The sequence below is a fragment of the Monodelphis domestica genome, chromosome 3 (genome assembly GCF_027887165.1).
Source record: "Monodelphis domestica isolate mMonDom1 chromosome 3, mMonDom1.pri, whole genome shotgun sequence".
Taxonomy (NCBI): domain Eukaryota; kingdom Metazoa; phylum Chordata; class Mammalia; order Didelphimorphia; family Didelphidae; genus Monodelphis; species Monodelphis domestica.
In genome coordinates, this window is record NC_077229.1 from 221,998,604 (window position 1) to 222,019,017 (window position 20,414).

Below are 20,414 nucleotides of genomic sequence, written 5' to 3' on the forward strand. Positions count from 1 at the left end.
AGTTCTTTGCATAAGTATGTGATTAACAAAATGTTCCTGCAAGAAACAGCCAACTTTTAGGGCTCTGATGATTGCCAGTGGATGTCAATTTAATTCAACTTGGCAGATATTATAACATGCCTATAATTCCTAAGGCACATTGAGGGTAGAAAGATAAAGTCAAAGGAGTCACTGCCTTTATGGAAATTATATTGCATCAGGGAAAATGTGCATACATTTAAGATAATACAAAATGTATATAGCAAGTAAATGAAAGGTAATGGGGGGGGGGTAAGTGGGTTAGATGGAGAATCAAGAGTCAGAAAAAGCTTCATCTAGGAGATAGCTGCCTTCAATAAACTTACAGGCTAGGAAGAAGATAAGACAAGTAGACTCTCAGGTATTAGAAGTCTGATGCTACAAGTATGTATAGGAGAGAGATAATAAAATAGAGGGTCACTTTTAGCTAGAGCAGGAAAGGTAAGAATTAGGAAAAAGGCTTCATAGGAGAAAAAATTTAATAAGACTGAGTTTAGAGGGCCCCGTTCTACAAACATGGAAGAAAGCAATGAGCAGAAATGTAGAAAGGTGGGCAACATCAGGAAATATCCAGTGGTCCAGTTTTGTGGGACCAGAGATACAGAAATAGCATTAATGAAAAATAAGTTTGGAAAGGTACAGTGGAATGCTAAAATAAGGTATCTGTATTTAATCCTGTAAGTAACAAAAGCATTTGCCAGTGCTGAAGTCTTTCTGGTGAAAGACCAGCTCTAGAGCTACCCTTGCAAAAGTGTCATAATTTCTTCTCTTGAGACGTTCCCTGGTTTAATCCTCCTTGATCATTAGTGACGACCATAGGAATAACTTTGTTATTCAAGAAAGGGCAAAAGGGTCCGTAACGACATCTCCTAAATGGGGAGAAGTTTTATTTGCAGAGATGCTGAGTCGAAGAAAAGGATGCTAAAGCTATTAGTCGGGGCAGGCAGGCAGCTATTGGTGATCTTTGCTAGGGACCAGTTTCCTTCTGCAGTGTCCATGCTACAAATTTAATTCCTGGCTGGAGACTAAGGTCCTGGATCTAACCCCGGAATGCCTGAGGCATAAATGACATAAATGAATAAATGACAAAAAAAAAGGAATCATCGAATGTTAGAATTAGAAAGAGCCTCAGAAGCCATCTAGTCAACCCCGGACCCGAATAGATTTCTCCGCTTTGACACATCCGAGGAAAACGAACTTCTTCTCAGGTTGGCGGGTACATTTCCGGGCTAGTATTTAACTCATCGCCATCCAGATTCCCTTCTCCCCGCCAGTAACGCAAAAGCGCCCTCGGCTCTCCAGCAAGCGCACCAGGACCCAGGCAGGTGCAGAGTCCGCGAGGAAGGGAGGGAGGGAAGAAGGAGGGGGAAGGAGCCCGGTGTTGGTTGGGGGAAGGGGGCGTGGGGAGAGTGCGTACTGGGGTTGCGTTGCGCGGCCCCGAGCGCTAGCTGTTCTCATCTCTGCCTGCACGTCCCCGCTCCGCAGCTTCTCTTTACCCTGAGTTCCGCTCTCCCCAAACCCGGGCGCTTACTCGCCTGTTTGCTGCCGCTGCTGCTGCTGCCGCTGCCGCTGCTACTGCCACTGCCGTCTGGGCCATGACCAGCTGCTTGCAGTTGCAGAACTGCCGGGCCCTTCGACTGGCCTGGCCGCCTCCCGGAGCCAATGCCCGCCCCCGCCCCCGCTGCCCTCTCCCGCCTCTGCCTGCTGCTGGGCCCTTGCCCGGGCCCGGCCCCCACCCGCTTCGAGGCTACAGCCGGGGTCCTGCTGGGCTTTCCCAGGCCTTGTTACGCACCGACGCCTTTGTGGGGGGCCGCTGGCTGCCCGCCGCCGCAGGCACCTTCCCAGTGCAGGACCCTGCCAGCGGCACCCAGATAGGGCAGGTGGCGGACTGCGGGGCGGTCGAGGCCCGGGGGGCCGTGAGCGCTGCCCATCAGGCGTTCTCCAGCTGGAGGGGGGTCTCTGCCAAGGTGAGAGCGCCTGGGAGAGGAGGAGAAAGTGGGTCCTGCCATGATGAGCAATTCTCCCGCTCACTGGAAAGGGGACTTTGCCAAGGTCAATCTTACCCCTCACCCAATACGTGAGACTTGGTACTAGAACGAGGGCATCTAGGTTGGGTCTAGAGGAGAGATTGGTAATCACCCTCTCCTCCCAGAAGGAGGGTCAGTATCCCAGATTAGAGACTGGTAACCTCTCCCAAACTGATGAAAAGGGAATTATTTCTTGAAAATGTTCCCTTACATAACTTGCTAATAATAATTATTATTATATATGCATATATGACAGCATTATTATAACTTTTTTACATAAATTTATTAAAATTTGCCCAGGGAATGTATCTTGTCTCTGTTGCAGGAAAAAAGCATGCAGTTGGGTTCGGGGTCAGTTCTGCCACCAGACCAGGAGTATGTATAATTGTGGGCAAGTCATTTCTCCAAAGCTGAGTTTCTGTGAAGGGAACCCAGAGTATCTTGGCTTCCAGGGGAATCAGAGCCGGAAGCTGACCTAAGAGAATATTTCCCTTGGCCTCTATACCCATACTAAATTGTGAATGATCTCTAAAATCTTGAAGTGTTCTTTTTTGATCACTGAACCAGACCAGACATGGGTTCAGAGGTCACTTGCACCCAATCACTGAGAATCTTCCCCACTTTTGCCATTAACCCTGGATGTCCCGAGTTCTAGTACCACTCTTCTGTCTCTATATCCTTTTCATAAGATTTTTTTCCCACAGGGGGAAATAAAATAAAAACAGAAGATACTAGGGCAAGGATTTCAGAAATTCAAGCAAAAAGAAAAAAATATTAAGTGGGACTAGTCTACTAATCTGTGCCTTTTTAAAAGATAAGGGCTTCCCCCTCTTCCCCCCTTATCCACACTGATTGAGTATTGGCCCATCCTTCCTTTCTGGACAGACCTCCTTCATCCTTGCTACAATCCTGGGCTCAGCCAGTTAAGAAACACTCTTCCCCCTCTCCCCACAGCTAGGTAGTACAGTGGATAGAGCTCTGGTCCTTTCTAGGTTCAAATTTAGCCTAGATATTTCTTAGCTGGGTGACCCTCGGAAAGTCACCACCCTTTTTGCCTAGCCTTTGCAGCTTTTCTGTCTTAGAATTGATAAGAAGATAGAAGATAAAGATTTTTTTTAAAAAGAAAAAAAAGAAGCTTCAGTAAAACAGTGGCCTTTTCAAAATCTAAGCAGTCATTTCTATTTATTCCACATGTAACTGCCCTTCCTCCTTAACAAAGGGGAAAAGGAAAAAGGATATGTCTTATAAGTTAGATTTTTAGGGGCCTCTAGGTGACTCAGTGGGATAGAGGACCAGGCCCAGAAGTGGGAGGTTCCAGGTTCAAATCTGGCATCATATATTTATCTAGCTGGTGACCCTGGGCAAATTGCTTAATTTCAATTACCAAGTCTTTACCACTCTTTTATTTTAAAACCAATACTTAGTATCAATTCTAAGACAGAAAGTAAGGCTTTAAAATATATATATTATTATAGATTTTCCCATTACCTAGAAAAAAAGAATCATTCAACCTGATACTGTGCCCCTAAAGTTCATAAAAGATGCTACTTTTTAAATTTTTTTCTTCATGTGTAAAATAAAGATAATCAACATACTTCCTATTTTTCAGGATTTTTCTGAGGAAAATATTTTTAAGGGACTACTGTGTGTCAGACACTAAAGTAGGAAGTAGGATTATAGAAGCTAACATCAGCCCCTGTCCTCAAGGAACACATTCTTCTGGAGTAAAGTGGAGATATAAGATGTGGACAGATAAGTAAATACAAGAGAAATTGAGGAGGCAGAGAGCCATTAAAAAACTCAGGAGATCACAGAAAACTTCTAGAGAAGGCATCCCCTAAGCCAGCTATTTGAAGGAAACGGGCTGCCAAAAGGCAGAGAATAGGAGGTAGTGCATTCCAGGCAGAAGCAGTATTTACAAGCCCACAGGCAAAAATTGTATATGGAGAAGAGCTAGTCAACCCATTTGACTGGATGTATGTAGCATGAAGTGGATAAATAATTCAAAATAGATTTGGAAAGTTAGTAAGTAGCCAGATTGTAACTTTAATTGGTGTCAAACTCAAATTAACATCTGTGTGGTGGTAAATTTTTATTTTGTTAAACATTTCCCAATTACAATTGAAACTTATTCTGGGTGCACTGAGGAGTTTTACAGGCAGGAATCCTATAGCCTGGAGTTTGATACCTTGTAGAGAGCTTTAAATGCCAGTCTGAAGATTTTGTATTTTATCACAGAGTCAATAGGGAGCTTTTAAAAATCTTTGAGTAAGAGAGAGGTATGATCAGATCTGTGTTTCTTTTTTTCCAATATCAGTTTGGCAGATGTGTGGAAAATGAATTAGAGAGGACAGAAATCATGAAAGCATGGAGATCAGTTAGAAATCTACAAAGATTGCAGGAGACCAAGCAAGAGTGACTGGGTAGGTGGAAATAGAGCCTATGAAAGGATGATGGAGTACAAGTTATTCATCTAGGGTCCAAGAAAGTGTTTTGTTTGTTTTGTTAAAGTATTTTTGAAACTATTTCAACATAATTGGTTTCATTTGTATACCTCTATTTCATGCATATTAAAAACATTATTTTGAGACAGGTTCTATAGGTGTTACCAGACTGCCAAAGGAGATCATGACCCCAAAAAAGGTTGAGTCCAGTTGTAGAGGTGGAATTGAAAATGATACAGTAAAGGAAAGGAATGTATCAGTAATACCAGAATTCCAAAACTAGGTAGCTGAAAGGATGATATTATCTTTAAGAGAAATAGAAAAATTTGGAGGAGGCATAGGTTTGGAGGAAAATATCATGATTTCTTTTTTGGGCATGTTGAATTTTTGAGAACCCTGGTGGTACAGTGGATAGAGCACTGGACCTGGAGTCAGAAAGACCTGAGTTCAAATATTACTAGCAAGTCATCAACCTTGTTTGCCTCAATTTCCTCATCTGGAGGAGTAAATGACAAACCATTCCAGGGTCTTTGCTAGGAAAACCCCAAATGGAGTCACAAAGAGTGAGAAACAACTGTATAGGAAAATGAGACATCCTGATGGAGAGATCTGAAAGGTAGTGTAACCTATGACTGGAGTTCAGGAGAAAGACTAGGGCTGTATAAATAGATTTAGGATTCATTTGCATGGATTGAATTGAATCCATAGGATTTGATAAGATCACCAACTAAGAGACTGTAGAAAGAAAAGGAAAGAGAGACAAAGACAGAATTCCTACCCTTAATTGGTGGGGAAAGAACAATAATCCATAAATAACAACACAAATAGAAGAAACAGAACCAAACATGACAAATGTCACAGAGACAAGGAGACGATATGCAGGAAAAGAGAGTGGCTAACATTGTTAGAAGCCACAGAAAGATCAAATAGAGAGCTGAGAAAAGATCTCTGAATTTAATAGTTAAGAGGAGATTATTGGTAACTTTAGAAAGGGGCTTTAGGGGACCACTGAGATTAGAAGCAAGGCTGTCAAAAGATTTAAGAAGTGAATGAGAAGAGAGGAAATGAAGACAACAATTATAGACTCTCCTAAAAAGGGAAACTAGTGAATGAATTAACTAGGGAGTGAAAAATTCAAATGAAAGATTTTGGATTATTTTTTTAAGAGATGAAAGAGAACTGGACATTGATAAGGAGAAATGGAAAATGGAAGATCTTAAGAAAGGAAGCAATCATATTTGATATTGGAAAAGTTCCAAGAGAAGATAGGAGGGAATAGGTCAAAAGCACAAGTACAAGGATGAGCTTTGGTAAGGAGAAAGATCTACACTTTGTCAGACACTTGAGCAAAGGGGATGAAAATCAGAAGTGGAATAAAAGAGGAAACCTGCAATGGATAGTAGGAGGCAGGGATTTCTGCTGAGAGGAAGGTGAGAGGAGGTAGTATAGAAGGTTTTGAATACAGTAGCTGCTATAAAGAGTATAATTTCACTAGCAGGAAAGGAATGAAAAAACTGCATCATCATGGGACCATTTAATATTATACTATATATTTATGGCAAACCTAGCCAACATGGTTATGTAGCTTTCAGTAGACTCACCTAGAAGCTCAAGAATAGGAGTGAAGAAGATGGAGGGTTAGGAAGTCCAAAACTGAGATTTAACAAGGCATGTGTGGCAAAAAGAAGAAGGGTGAATCCCAAGGGAAGCATTTAACAAGACATGATTGACGAAAGAACAAGGATCGAACCTGTAGGACTTGAATTTCAAGAGAGGATGCTGTATAGTTGAATTGGTCAAGACTGAATGGAGGAAAATGAGGCCAAAACTATCATGATAGCGTGGAGAAACAGAAAAGGAAATAAGAATTTATTAAGCATCTACTATATACTAGGCACTTTGCTCATCACTTTATAGATATCTCATCTGATACTCAAAGATACCTTTGAGGTTGGTGACTGGACATCACCGTAAGTATGAAGCATTCATTTAGAAGGAGTAACACAGAAATGGAAGAATAGTAGATGGCATATTGAGTGAAGAATGTTTTATTTTTTATGGAAGCAGAATCCTTATGAATGATAGTAAGATTGAAGGATATGTGCATCCTTCTGTATGGCTGAGGGAGAATGAAAATATAGGTAAAAATGTGATGAACTGGGAAAAACAAAAGGGGAAAAAAAGAAAACAAAGAGGCATCTCATTTACATTAAATTTCCTAGGATGAAGACAGAGAATAGGGTAGAGAGAAAAGCTATATATCAGATGCTAAACATCTGAGAAAGTAGGAACAATGACATAGGGAATAACAGATGCTTATGACCAAGGTCTGATTAGGGTTATAGAGAAAAGAGTAAATGTCAAAGAAGAGGTTGTTTGAGTGGTGGTGACAAAGAGCAAGTCTAGAAGGACCTCAAGGATAAGAAAGAAGATTTATACAGTCCTGGAGAGGTTTTTAAGAGATAAAATGTCTGAAGTAGAACCAGGTTTTCATTGGCTCAGAAAGGTAGAAAATGAAGTGGAATGAATGGAGAGTAAGAAAGGGATGTAAATGGAATAAAAACAAAGGGATTTTGGTAATGAACAATATCAAGGGGTCCCAAAGATTGAAATGGAATGGGAAAATATGGATTTATGTTGGAAGTTGAGTTGAGGTAGATAAAGATGAGAGCTATTGGGTTAGGAAATGGACCCTTAATTTCACTTATATATGGCACATGGATGAGAAAGCTCTCTCTAGTGTCAGGCTGACGTTTTCTTTGCAATTTAGAAAATTGCCTAGGGCACTGAAAGGTTAGGACTTTCCCAGGGTCATTCAGCCGGAATATGTTCAAGATGCAGGTCTTTGTTGTTTCAAGACTGGAAAATGTTCAGTTGTTCAGTAGTGCCCAACTCTTTATAACCCCATGGACTGTAGTACACCAGACCCTTCTATCCTCTGCGATTTTCCAAAGTATATCCAAGCTCATGTCATTGCTTTCATGACACTATTTATCCATCTCATTCTCTGCCATCTTCTTTTGCCTCCATTGTTTCCCAATATTGTGGACTTTTCCACTGAGCCCTGTCTTCTTTTTATGTGACCAAAGTATTTAAGTTACAGCTTCAGTATTTGACCTTCTGTTGAATTATCTGATTTAATTTCTTTAAATTAACTAATTTGATCTCCTTGCTCTTCAAGGGACTCCCAAAAGTCTATTCCAGCACCACAATTCAAAAGCATCAATTCTGCGACACTTAACTTTCCTTATTAGTCCAACTCTCACAGTTGTACATTGCTACTGGAAAAACCATAGCTTTGACCATGGACCTTTGTCAGCAAGGTGATGTCTCTTTTTAGTATGCTCTCCAGATTTACCATACCTTTCCTTCCAAAATGCCAGGGTCTTTTGATGTCCATGGCCCCAGCTGTCATCTCTACTAATCCTTGAACCCACAAATATAAAGGCTGACACTGCTTCCATTTCTTCTCCATTTGTCAGGTATTAATGGAACCAGACTAGAAAATATAAAAGGGAAGAATATAAAAAATAGAAGAGGGAGATTTTCCCCTTAAAAGATATTGACTGAATCAGAGAGATAAAGGAAAGGCCCTACAGTAGGAGTTTGTCCCCTCCAGCCTATGTAGGGGAATAAACAGTTGATATGGAAGCCCTCCTTCTAGGGTACTGTAATGTTTGAGTATAGGGACATTGTGGACCTTCCACTGCCTCTGGTTCCCCAAAGACCAGGATCTCTCATAGTCCTGAGATTCTCTTCTGTGGCTTCCATCCTCCTATGTAGGAATAATGTGGTGATTAGGTCTCTTGGGGCAACGTTCAACTTGAACTTAGCACTCTACCCAGTTTGGTGGGTGGGAAAGAAGAGGCATACCCAGAAGATAAGGGGAAGACACAGTGCTCAAATTCCAAGTCTCACTGTTCTTCCACCAGACACCTTTTGTTATTGTAACAAATCTACCAAGATCATTTCACCCACCTTTCTGCCTGCTGGAAGAAATGCATTTAAGGCAACTCAAATACATTTTTCTTTCTTTCTTTCTTTCTTTCTTTCTTTCTTTCTTTCTTTCTTTCTTTCTTTCTTTCTTTCTTTCTTTCTTTCTTTCTTTCTTTCTTTCTTTCTTTCTTTCTTTCTTTCTTTCTTTCTTTCTTTTTCTTTCTTTCTTTCTTCCTTCCTTCCTTCCTTCCTTCCTTCCTTCCTTCCTTCCTTCCTTCCTTCCTTCCTTCCTTCCTTCCTTCCTTCCTTCCTTCCTTTCTCTCTCTCTTTCTTTCTTTCTTTCTTTCTCTCTTTCTTTTTTTTTTTGAGTCTCATGAGAGGCTAGCTGGTGGATCCATTTACTTATGAGGGAAAACAAGAAAACATTCATCCTCAAGTAACCACGATCCGAAGATAATCTTTGCTCTTAGAACCACAGTTTTCAGACATGCAAGTATCCTGGAGGTATTTACAATCCTGTTCCAATGCCTAAAGGGGCTGGAGAGAACCCATGGTTATCCCTCCTGTTGCAACTGGGCTTAAAATATTTTTAAAAATCATTCTGACTTAGAATCAAGATAGTAGAGCAGTAAGGGCTAGGCAGGTAAGATTAAGTGACTTACCCAGGGTCACACAATTAGGAATTGTCTGAGGTCAGATAGGAACTCCTGACTCCTGCTCTGGCACTTTATCCACTGTGTATCCACTGTGCTACCTAGCTGCCTTTGGGGCTTACAGGACTGATCCTATCTGTTAGCATTTATTCACTTCAAATTGACCCTGCCCTCTACCCATTCTCCATCAGTGTGTTAAGACCCCAGCAGGATCTTTTTAGGTGAGCCAAACTGTTCTGACTTGCTTTTCATCTTTATTCCTGAAACAAAAGGTTCATAAATCCTGAAATAGCTAATATTCGTGTTATCTATTCCATTCTGAGAGACCTAGCACAGGCAGATTCCATGTTTGCTCCATGTGATGCTCTGGGTTCTGTCTGAGCATTGGTCTCGTCAGGAGTCCTGGATTTCAGTCTCACCTCCTTAACTTGCTGTGAGATGTTGGATAAGCCACTTAATTTCTGAATCTTCCTCTTCTGTAAAAGGAGATGATAATTCTTGTGCTACTTGATATTGTCAGGGATCAAATGAGATAACATAAATAAAGCACTTTGTAATTTTGAAGCACTGAAGACATCAGCTACTGTTGTAATTAGTACTGGAGGCTGAGGACTCCAAATCCAACATGGAAACATCTTCAGTGAGGGGGACCACCTCCTGTCTGAAGGAAGAATAATATTCATGCTCTGAATCCATTGCCCTTTCCTTGAATGCCTTCCTGATCTTCTCTGGACTTATCTAGGTTGTTTTATATCCTTCTAGGCTCAGCTCAAGTGCTAACTTCTCCACAAATCCTTCATAGACTACCCTGGACCCTGATGATTTCACCCTTCTCTGAATCCAATTTCTCCCACTTACTTGATGATTTATCTTGTACCTGTAATAGGTTGGGTATTATGTATTATCTTTTCTTTTCACCTCCATAAGTAGGTTGCAAACCTCTTGATAAGAGACCATTTCTTATACTCCTATATCCCCCACAGCCCTCTCAGGACCTTGCCTAACATTCAGGAATCACTTATTTTTTTCTGCTCCCTCTTCCTTCATCCATTCAGTTGGACTGTCACTAGTGTATTTCATCTTGGAGGCAGAATTTTTTTTTAATCCTTGTTTTTTCCCCATTCATTCTAGTTTCTCATAATACACAAAGTAGCCATTTCTTTTTTCTCTCCAACAATGGCATCATCTCTGTTTGTGATCTTTTTTGTCCTCAGATGTTTATTATAAATTTGATTATGTCAACAGATCCTGTTTTGATTTTTCTTTCACCCATACCAAAATGATCTGTTTCCAGCTTCATATATATTATATACATGAATTCATAGCCTCACTAGTGTTGTGAGTAAACTAGGTGTAATTGGTATTTTATTGTTGTTTCTGAAGATCTATGTTGCCTTTTCTCTAAGGAGCCTCAAGCATTTTAAGGTTTATAAGCATTAGTCTAAAGAACACCCTTGTGAAGTAATAGAAACTTGTTAAGCCGCTCAGAAGAGTAGGGAGGAATAATCCACCTGTAAAGGAGTGAGAACACCGGTTCAGAGTGTGTATTCATGCATAGAATAGGAAAAATATTATAATGTCTAAATTTCCTGCTTGGGGAATATAGGATGATGATAATTGATGCTTATTAGTTTGGCAGGCATGTCGGCACACGTTCTGTTTGTCAAGCATCTTTTCTCTTACTAATGTGCTTTGAATATATCTATCCGATAGGAAATATCCTTTCTTACTCTGGCATTTAAAGCTCTTCACAATCATATTCTTTTTTCCCCATTCCTCCCTCTCCGTACCATCTTAGCTCTGTGTAGTCTTGCATTACCATCTCCTGTGCCTTAAACATCCACTTTCCCCCCCCCCCTCTGTTTTGAGCTGGGCAAAAGAATGGGTTGACTCAAAGATTGGGGAGGTGGGAGTTGTCTCCTTGGCAGCCTTTAAGCAGAAGCTGGCTGACTACTTGTTGGGGATATGATGAGGATCCCCTTTGTGTATGGCTTGGACTAAATGGCCACCCAGACCTCTTCCAATGGTCTGATTCTGTGGTTCTTCATCTCTCTCTAATGAAATACTTTCCTTCCTTTAAAACTTAGCTCAATTTCCACTTTTTCCATGAAGCCTTCCCTGAGTCCATCCCCTTTACTAGTTTTCCCTTCCTAACCCTTCAGTCTCCCCATTTTGAAATTTTCTTAGAATGCCTTGCCCAGATTTCTCCTTTGCCCCATCACTTTCTACCTTGTATCACACTTATTTGTCTATGTTATATTCCCCCGGTAGATTCCAGCTCTTTGAAGGAAGGAACTATGCTGAGGCAAGTCAACAAGCATTTATTAAACATCTATTTGAGGTAGCTTGGGAGCAGCATGGATAGGATCCAGGTTTGGAGTTGGGAGTTTAAATTTGACCTCAGATACTTCCTGGCTATGTGATCGTGGGCAGTTCACTTAACATCTTTTGCTTAGCCTTTACCACTCTTCTGCTTTGGACCTGCTACACAGTATTGATTGGGTCAGTGTGTTAACTAGCTACCTCAACTAGATGCTTAATAAATACTTGTTGACTTTGCCTCAGCATAATCCCTTCCCTGGAGGAGCTAGATTTTAGTGGGGGAATATGACATAGGCATAGAAGTATGATGCAAGGTGCAGAATGTCATAGAAGCAAAGGAGAACTCACACAGCTAGGAAGTGTCTGAGGCCAGTCTGAAAGAAGCCAGGAGATGGGGATGAGGAAGGAGAGAGTTCCAGGCTTGGGGAACAGCCAGGAAAAATGCCCAGAGTTGGGAGATAAAAAGTATCATACTGGAGGATCAGCAACCAAGCTTATGTCACTGGATTACAGAGCATGTAGGCAGGACTGAGATCTAAGAAGACTGGAAAAGGAAGTGGAAGTCAGGTTATGAGGGGCTTTAAAAAGCCAAACAGGTGATTTTATGTCATTTTTCATCTTTATATCCTATTTCTATAAGTGTCCTTCCTCTGTTTCTTGTACTGATGTATCTCTTTTCCCCTGCCCTCCCCCTCAACTCCCTCCTTTCTTAAGCCTCCATCTTGGGTCCTCATCTTTATTTTGATCCTCTCCTTTGGTGAGCTCATCTATTCCCAGGGTTGCAACTGTTTGATCTGGATGATTTTCAAGTTGTCACCTTCAGCTGTAAGTTGGGTCACATTGCCAGCTAGACATCACCACCTGTACGGCCTCTTAGCACTTCAAGTTCCACAAAAAATAACCCTGCATTCCTCATATAGCCTCCTTCCCTCCCTCTAGAACCAGTTTCTCTTGATCTCCCTATCTCTGGGAGAATAATGATACCAGTGACAGTCACCCATGCTAATAATCTTGGAATCAGATTTTGTCTCCTCCCTTTCCCTCAACCCACATTTCTAATCTCTTGCAAAGACCTGTCAATTTTATCTCTAAAATATTCTTGGTATGTGTCCCTTCCTTACCATTCCTGCTCTTGCCACTCTGGACTACCAGGCCCTTGTTACCTCTCCCCATTTTATTATGGTAGCCTTCTAAATGTTCTTTCTGCCTCCAGCCTCTCCTCCCTCCAGTTCATCTTTCACACCATTACTAGAGATGATATACAGACCTGATCTCATCACTCTTCTGTTCAAATATTTTTTATGAGAAATCAGAAGAAATTATTGGAGATGAAAATAAATGGGTTTGGTCTTCGTAATATACAGACCTGATTTCCTCACTCTTCTGTTCACTGGAGACAAGATAAATTGATTTGGTTTTCCTAATATACAAACCTGATCTCATCACTCTTCTGTTCCAATATTTTTTACAAGCAGTCAAAAGAAATCATTGGAAACAAAATAAATGAATTTGTTATACCAACGAGATAGCGGCTGGTGGTTGGAGGTATTTGGCTTTAGGAGGAAAGCTATCTACTTACTTCCTCTTGGTGGACCATTACCCTTGTGTATGTGGTATCATTCTGTCACCATACTGTTCCTCTCTAGAGGTTCTCTCTATAACTAAGCCTCTTCCTTAGTGGAGGGTTTTCTTTAAACCTTTTGTAGAAAGGAGGCATTCCAAGGCCTTGCAACTACCTCTGCAGAGGAATGACTCCTGTTCCTCATTTACAAGTCTCTTTCCCCCAACTCCATTGTTTAGCTCCTCACTATCTACCTTGCCTTTCTCTAATGTTATCTCCTCAGACTAAACTTCTCCAGCATTTCTCCTCTCTCTTTGGGAGGGGAGGAGCTGATCTTATACTTTAAACCCCAGGTTTCTCCAAGCTGATAGACTGTGGTAAGCCCCCTAAAGGGATTAAAGATAAAATAATTTTGTACAGCAAAAGGGAGTGTCTCCAGGATTAAGTGAAACTGGTTAATTTTTTTAATAGCAATAAATATATCAGATAAAGGTCTATAATCTGTAAGAAATGCATGCATATTTTTAAGATTAATAATATACACTCCCTAACAGAGGAATGGTGAAAGGATATGAACAAACAATTCAAAACATAAAAATATTCAAAATTTATTAACAGGGAAATGCAAATTAAGACAACCATGAGATGCTGTTTTATGTCCAATAAGATAATAAAAATAGTGAAAATTCATTGCTGGTAGAACTACAGATTATTCCAAACATTTTTGAAGAGAACAATATGGCACTGGTAGAATATAACAAAACTGTCCAACCCAAGTAATTCTAGGAATCCACCTGCCAATGGCTAAGAATTTATCTCCCAATCGTCATGAAAGGAACCTATCTATAAATATAGCAGCTTTCTAAATTGTCATAATAAAAAATAGAAGCATTACATATGTTTACCAGTTTTGAGAAGAGCTGAATAAATTGTCATCTTCATTTAATGGAATATTATGCTAGGAAGAAAGATAAATATGAAGCATACAAAGAAATATGGAAAGATCTCTACAAGGTGATATCAAAAAAAGTTAGCAGAACCAGAATTGTATTTTGATTGTAGAGATATATCAACTATAGTCTTTTATTCAAAAAGGATAAAAAAAGAAGGAAGGAGGGAAAACAAGGCCAAAGGTGGAAGAGGATAAAACAAAAGCTTTTTTTATTTGTTAATTTGGTTTTTTAAAGGGTGAGAATTTTTATAAGATTTTACTCTGTTTTATGTTTGTTTATTTTTATGATAATGATAGTTTATTACTTTTAGATTATTTTATAATTGTTTATATTTTTAAATATTTTATAATTGTTATTTTATAATTGTTTATATTTTTAATATTTTATAATTGTTATTTGAAAATATTTTATGATGATAAATGTTTATTACTTTTAAATTATTTTGTGATAATGAAATATTTATTATTTTAAAACTTATGATGGTAATTGTTTATTATTTTTAAATTATTTTATGATAATTGTTTATTTTTTGAAATGTAAAAACTTTTATTCCCTATTTCTCATTTAATAAAATCTCACCCCTATCAACAAGTATTTATTAAATACCTATTATATGCCTGATACTGGGGATACAAAAGACAAAGTTGAATTAGACCCTGCCCTCAAAGAGCTTGTATTATATTGAGGGACACCTGTGTACACACAGGTAAAGTATGTTGTTGGGTCATGTCTGGCTCTTTGTGACCCTATTTGGAGTTCTCTTGGCAAAGATATTGAAGAGGTATACCATTTCTTTTCTCTAGCTCATTTTATAGATTAGGAACTGAGGCAAACAGGGTTAAGTGACTTGTCCAGGGTCACAACAGCAAGTAAGTCTTCTAAACCTCAAGCCTTGTACTCTATTTATTGCTTCACCTAGCTGCCACAGGCAAGTATTCATGAAATGAGTACTAGGGAATTTTTTTAAGTGGAGACACTAATAGCTGGAGGAGACCTAGAAAGATCTGTAGAAGTAGCTGTTGAACCTGGCTGTCTGTGAAGGAAACCAGGAATTCCAGGAGATAGAGGTGAATGCATTCCAGGCTCAGAAGATAGCAGGAGCCAAAGCACAGAGATGGAGTTTGGGGTCTCCTTTAGGAAAGAGTCAAAAAGTTATTTTGAATGAGCTATGCTGAACCCGAAAAGACTTCCCCTTCCCAATGGCCCAGCCTCATTTCTTACCATAGATTCCATTTTATATAAGCTCAACCAAATACATCTCTTTGCTGTCTCTTGAATACTGAGTTCTGGGCTTCCCCCATCTCTGTTTCTTTAGTCACCTCATTTTATGTGCCCAGAATGTTTTAAGAAATGTTCTTTAGTTATATATCATTTTTTTTGAAACTCACGTCAATCAGATAACATATTCTGTCTTTTATTTATCCTTTAGGAAAGGAGTTCATTACTTCGCAAATGGTATGATCTGATGATAAAGAACAAAGATGACCTTGCCAAGATAATCACAGCTGAAAATGTGAGTACTGCTGTAAAGATTAAAATTTAGGGGAGAGGGGGAGACTGAGGCAGGTAGAAATTAGTTTCTCTCTGCAAGGAGTATTATATTTTTTAGAGGTTTATTAAAGGTTAAAGATTAAGAATATACAAGTAAGAAACATGTGCCTAGGCCAGAGGCCTAGACAAAATAACCTCACATCATGGAAGAGACGCCTCTGCTCCAAAACGGAAGTCCAAAAAAAGCCAAACCCCCTTCAAAAGCCTTTGAATCCACTTAAATACCTTCTTGATCTCGGCCCAGGTGAGATTACAAGGCATTCTGGGGAAGTGGAGCAAAGGCTCATGGGGATTGTAGTCCTGTATTCGAGTCTATTTTTTACACTGCCCCACAGCCTGACTCCCATGGCTTTTCCCCTAAGCAGTGGCTTTTCCTGGCTTAGAGATCCACAGGTCAGGAAGGAGCCAGGAACCAGGATGTTGTATGAATGTACTCCCCTTAGACTAGGAGTGGATCTATATGAACGGTTCAGGTGAGGCTCTCCCTATTTTCTCTTGCTAAAAAATCAGAGAGTAGCTTTAAGCCCAGGTGAGGTGACTCCTTTTTGAGTATGTTATAGAAGGATTCCTGTTCCAGATATGTATTGAACAAGATGGCCCTAGTATCGCTTCTATGTGGGTGTGTGTAGGAGTATCCATGAATCCCTTGGTAAGCAAAGGCCTTTAGCCTCCCTTTATTATTGTTATTATGCCACTGTGAGAGATGAGTAAATTAAAACAATAATCCTCAGCCCACTGATGAGCTTCTCACACATTCCAGTGGATCTGTGGTCTCATTGGTCTGGAAGTTCCCTCTAGTGATGCAGATCATGACCCATCCTTGCCAGCCTCTTCTTGTTCATGTTTATGTCCAAATTTTGACACAGGGAGTCTTATCCGTCTTGCTTAGGGCCTTCCTCACTTTTTGCTGATACTGAGAGGACATCATGAAAGTACTTTGATTATCTACCTTTCATCCTTCATACCCAGCCTATCTTTTTTCACTCATACATTTTTTTGAATCACTAAAAATTAAAAATTCATGCACCAAATGTAGACTTTTACCAATAGAGAATTATTGTATAATAATATTATTATAGATTTAATTCATATAATTCCTGCCATGTGCCAGGCACTGTGCTTTATAGATTTGGTCCTCATTGCAATTCTAGGAAGTAGGTACTAGTATGATCCCCATTTTAGAGTTGAGGAAGTTAAAACAAATAAAGGTTTGAGACAAATAAAGGTTAAGTTACTTGCCCAGGGTCACACAACCAGTTAAGTATCTGAGGCTGGATTTGAGTTTAAGTCTTCCTGACTCCATGACCAGTGTTCTATCCACTGTGTCACCTAATTGATGTAAAATCATTTTTATTTCCTTCAGCTAGTGTGATACTGTTTTCCAAGACACATAATAAATTGAGGAATTCCTCTACAGCAGGTAGATGACCAGTAAACTGGTATAAACTAACTCTAGTCTTTTTTTTTCAGTAATATTTTCTTGTATTTTTCCCCCTATTACACATAGAAACAATTTTTAACATTTGTTTTCTGACAATTTGCAATCCAAATTCTCTTCCTCCCTTCCTTCCTTTTACCCTCCACCAAGATAGCAAGCAATCTGATATAGGTTATAAATTTCTATCATGCAATACATATTACCATATTTGTCATGGTGTGAAAGAAGACACATATCACACATACAAGAAGAAACTCATGAAGGAAATAAAGTGAAAAATGGTACGATTCAACTTGCATTCAGACGCCATCTGTTCTTTCTATGGGGGTATTTAGCATTTTTCATCATGAGTCCCTTGGATTCTGACTTATAGTCTTTTAAACTTTGAAGAATACAAAAGCACATACAAATCTCTTCTTTCCTTCCTTCCTGACTTTCTTTCCTTTTCTTCCTCCCTCCCTCCCTCCCTTTCTTCCTTCCTTCTTTCCTTTAAAAAAATTGAACTCAAGAATACTAGCCTTTTTGGATATTGGAGACATCAAAATATGATTTTATGATGCATTTTTAAAAAATTATCTGTAGGATAGTTTAGTTACATGTAGATATGGTTTAGTGGATAAAGTTTGGAAGTCAGAAAGGGTCACTAACTCTGTGACTGTGGGCAAATCATTCTACTAACATCACTGATGTTAATTTCAGAAAACTATTAACTTGGAGTTTATAGTTCCCTAAAACTATAAGTTGTAGTTTTTAGGTGAAACCACAAGTTCTTCAGTAATGTATGCATCCTTTATGCTCTTCTGGTTTAATTTTAGGGAAAGCCTATAAAGGAGGCGCATGGGGAAGTTCTTTATTCAGCCCTTTTCTTGGAGTGGTTTTCCGAGGAAGCACGACGTATTTATGGAGATGTCATTTATACCCCTGCACAGGACAGACGGGGCCTGGTCCTGAAGCAGCCTGTTGGGGTGGCTGCCATCATCACCCCAGTAAGTGGAAGGATTTGCTGCTAGACCTTGAAATGATCATTTAAAGGGGAGTGAGGGAAGTGATAGGACTCATCAAACAGCCTCTTCTTTCTTTATTGTGAAAAGATGTCCTCCTCCTAAAACTGCTGAACCTGTTCTTGATTTTCCTGATTCCCTTAAAGGGACATGAGTTTGTCACTCGGTATTTTTGTGATAGTGTTAGATGTGGCAATGATGGGTAAGAATGTTTTTTTTTTAATAAATGGTTAAGAGTAATAGAAGGATTAGGGTTACTAGAATGCAAGGGCTTTCTTTAGGGGAAAGATAATTCATTGGTATGATGACATATCCTAATGATATTTCTTTGTATTTGATTTAATGTTTCTTAAGTCTAATTTTATGTTCTGAGACACTGCAACCTCTAAAGAGCCCTTTTGTAATATAGGCCACGTTTTACAAAGTGTTTGCTTAACTCATGGTTATTAACTTCAGCAAATATGAAGTCATATAATCTTTGGTGTGCAAAGATGGGAGGAACCTCAAAAATCATTTAGTTTGGGGGTTCTCAACCCAGAATCTACAGATCTCCAATGGGTCCATGAAAAGATGAATTGAATAGAGGAAAAAAATTACATCCTTATTTTCAGTAACCTACCTCTGACTGAAATTTTGCATTTCTTTCTATTATGAGTTTTAAAAAATCCTGAGAAAAGATCCATTGACTTCACCAGACCGTCAAAGGAGTCTATTACTCAGAAAGGGTTAAGAAACCCTGACTTTCTTCTGTCTTCGAATGGATACTAAGTGTTGATTCTGAGGCAGAAGAGCAGTAAAAATTGGAGTTCTGACTTGCCCAGGATCACATAGGTAGGAAGTGTTGGAGTTCACATTTGAATCCAGAACCTCCTGTCTCTATGCCTGGCTATCTAACCACTGAGCAACCCAGCTGCTCCACAAACCCCTGATTTCTAGTCCTTTTCTTAGCCAGAGCATGAACCCTGGTTACAGTATCTCCAATAGATTGGTTCATCAACCTCACTTGAAAAAATCTGATGATTTAAACGTTACCATGTCTGTGGCCAGTGTTTTTGTATAGCACTGTTTGTGAAATAATTTTCCTTATATTGAGGCAAAACCTGTTACCTTCCAACTTATAAATGTGTTTTCTTCTCTTTGGGACCAAGTAAATAAATGCCTTAGGACAATGTGGTTGCTTTATAAGGTCAGTGGATTTGGAATTGGGGTACCCACTTTGCCACAAAGTACCTCACTCAGGCACTCTCAAGTAAGAGGATTTAAACCCACCTCACCACACTATTTCTTTTGTGTAGTATAGTTTCAGGCCATCTTCCTCCTTTCTTGAGGTTTTTGAAGAGGAACAATAGTCTTTTTTATTGTCTTTAATGATCTCTTCCATTACAGCATTTCATTTATATAGGTGTTAAATTTTTTTGGGATACTTTTGTTAATTACCAAAAAATAAAAGCAAACACATTTTTTAAAAAAATCTCTTCCTGATTAAAAAAGAATGGGAAAGGACCTACTCATACAAAAATATTTTAAAACTGCTCTTTTTGTGGTAGCAAAGAATTGGAAATTGAGGGGATGTCCCTCAGGAAATGGCTGAATAAATTGTGGTATATGATGGTGATGGAATACTGTAAAGAATAATGAACAGGATGATTTCAGGAAGAACTAGAAAGGCTTTCATAGACTAATGCAGAGTGAAATGAGCAGAACCAGAAAAATATTGTACACAGTAACTGCAATATTGTAGAAAATCAACTATGGTAGACTTGGCTACTCTCAGCAATACAATGATCCAGAACAATTCTGAAGGACTTAGGAAAAAGAGAAAAAGCTTTTGGAGTTGGAATGCAGATGAAAGTGTATGATTTTTCACTTGTGTACTTGGGTCTTTATTTTGGGGTTTTGGTTTTATAAGAATAGTCATTCACAAAAAAAAAACAATATGTAAATTATCTTGTGTGGTAATACATGTATAATCCAGGGGGGAAAATTTTTCTCTTCCCAATAGGTTTGTTGTTTTTTTTTTTAAACACTTACCTTCCATCTTGGAATCAATACTGTGTATTGATTCCAAGGCAGAAGAGTGGTAAGGGCTAGGCAATGGGGGTCAAGTGACTTGCCCAGGGTCACACAGCGGGGGAGTGTCTGAGGCCAGATCTAATCCTAGGATCTCCCATCTCTAGGCTTGGCTCTCAATCCACTGAGCCACCCAGCTGCCCCCTTCCCAGTAGGTTTTTGTATCAAACTGTAGAGTTAGCAGAGTTTAGTATGGTGGTAACCCATCTTGTAGTCAGTGATTGATTATAACTAGTCTTTCTGTGGACCACTGGAGTTAACAGATGTTTCTTCAGAGCTATCTTGTAACCTCTCTCTCTCTCCCTCTCCCTCTCCCTCTCCCTCTCCCTCTCTCTCTCTCCCTCTCCCTCTCCCTCTCCCTCTCTCTCTCTCCCTCTCCCTCTCCCTCTCCCTCTCTCTCTCGACTCTCTCTCTCCCTCTCTCTCTCCCTCTCTCTCTCC

General features: G+C 39.5%; 1 protein-coding gene across 1 annotated transcript in view; it reads left to right on the forward strand.

The window, feature by feature from the left end:
• Positions 1-270: 270 nt before the first annotated feature.
• The window catches only part of ALDH5A1 (aldehyde dehydrogenase 5 family member A1), a 47,556-nt gene continuing 27,412 nt past the window's right edge, over positions 271-20,414 (forward strand). Inside the window, exons 1-3 of the mRNA XM_056823513.1 lie at positions 271-1,985; positions 15,344-15,427; positions 17,719-17,889. Of these exons, the coding sequence (XP_056679491.1) occupies positions 1,614-1,985; positions 15,344-15,427; positions 17,719-17,889 (627 nt within the window). The 5' untranslated portion in view covers positions 271-1,613. The remainder of the gene's footprint in view (positions 1,986-15,343; positions 15,428-17,718; positions 17,890-20,414) is intronic.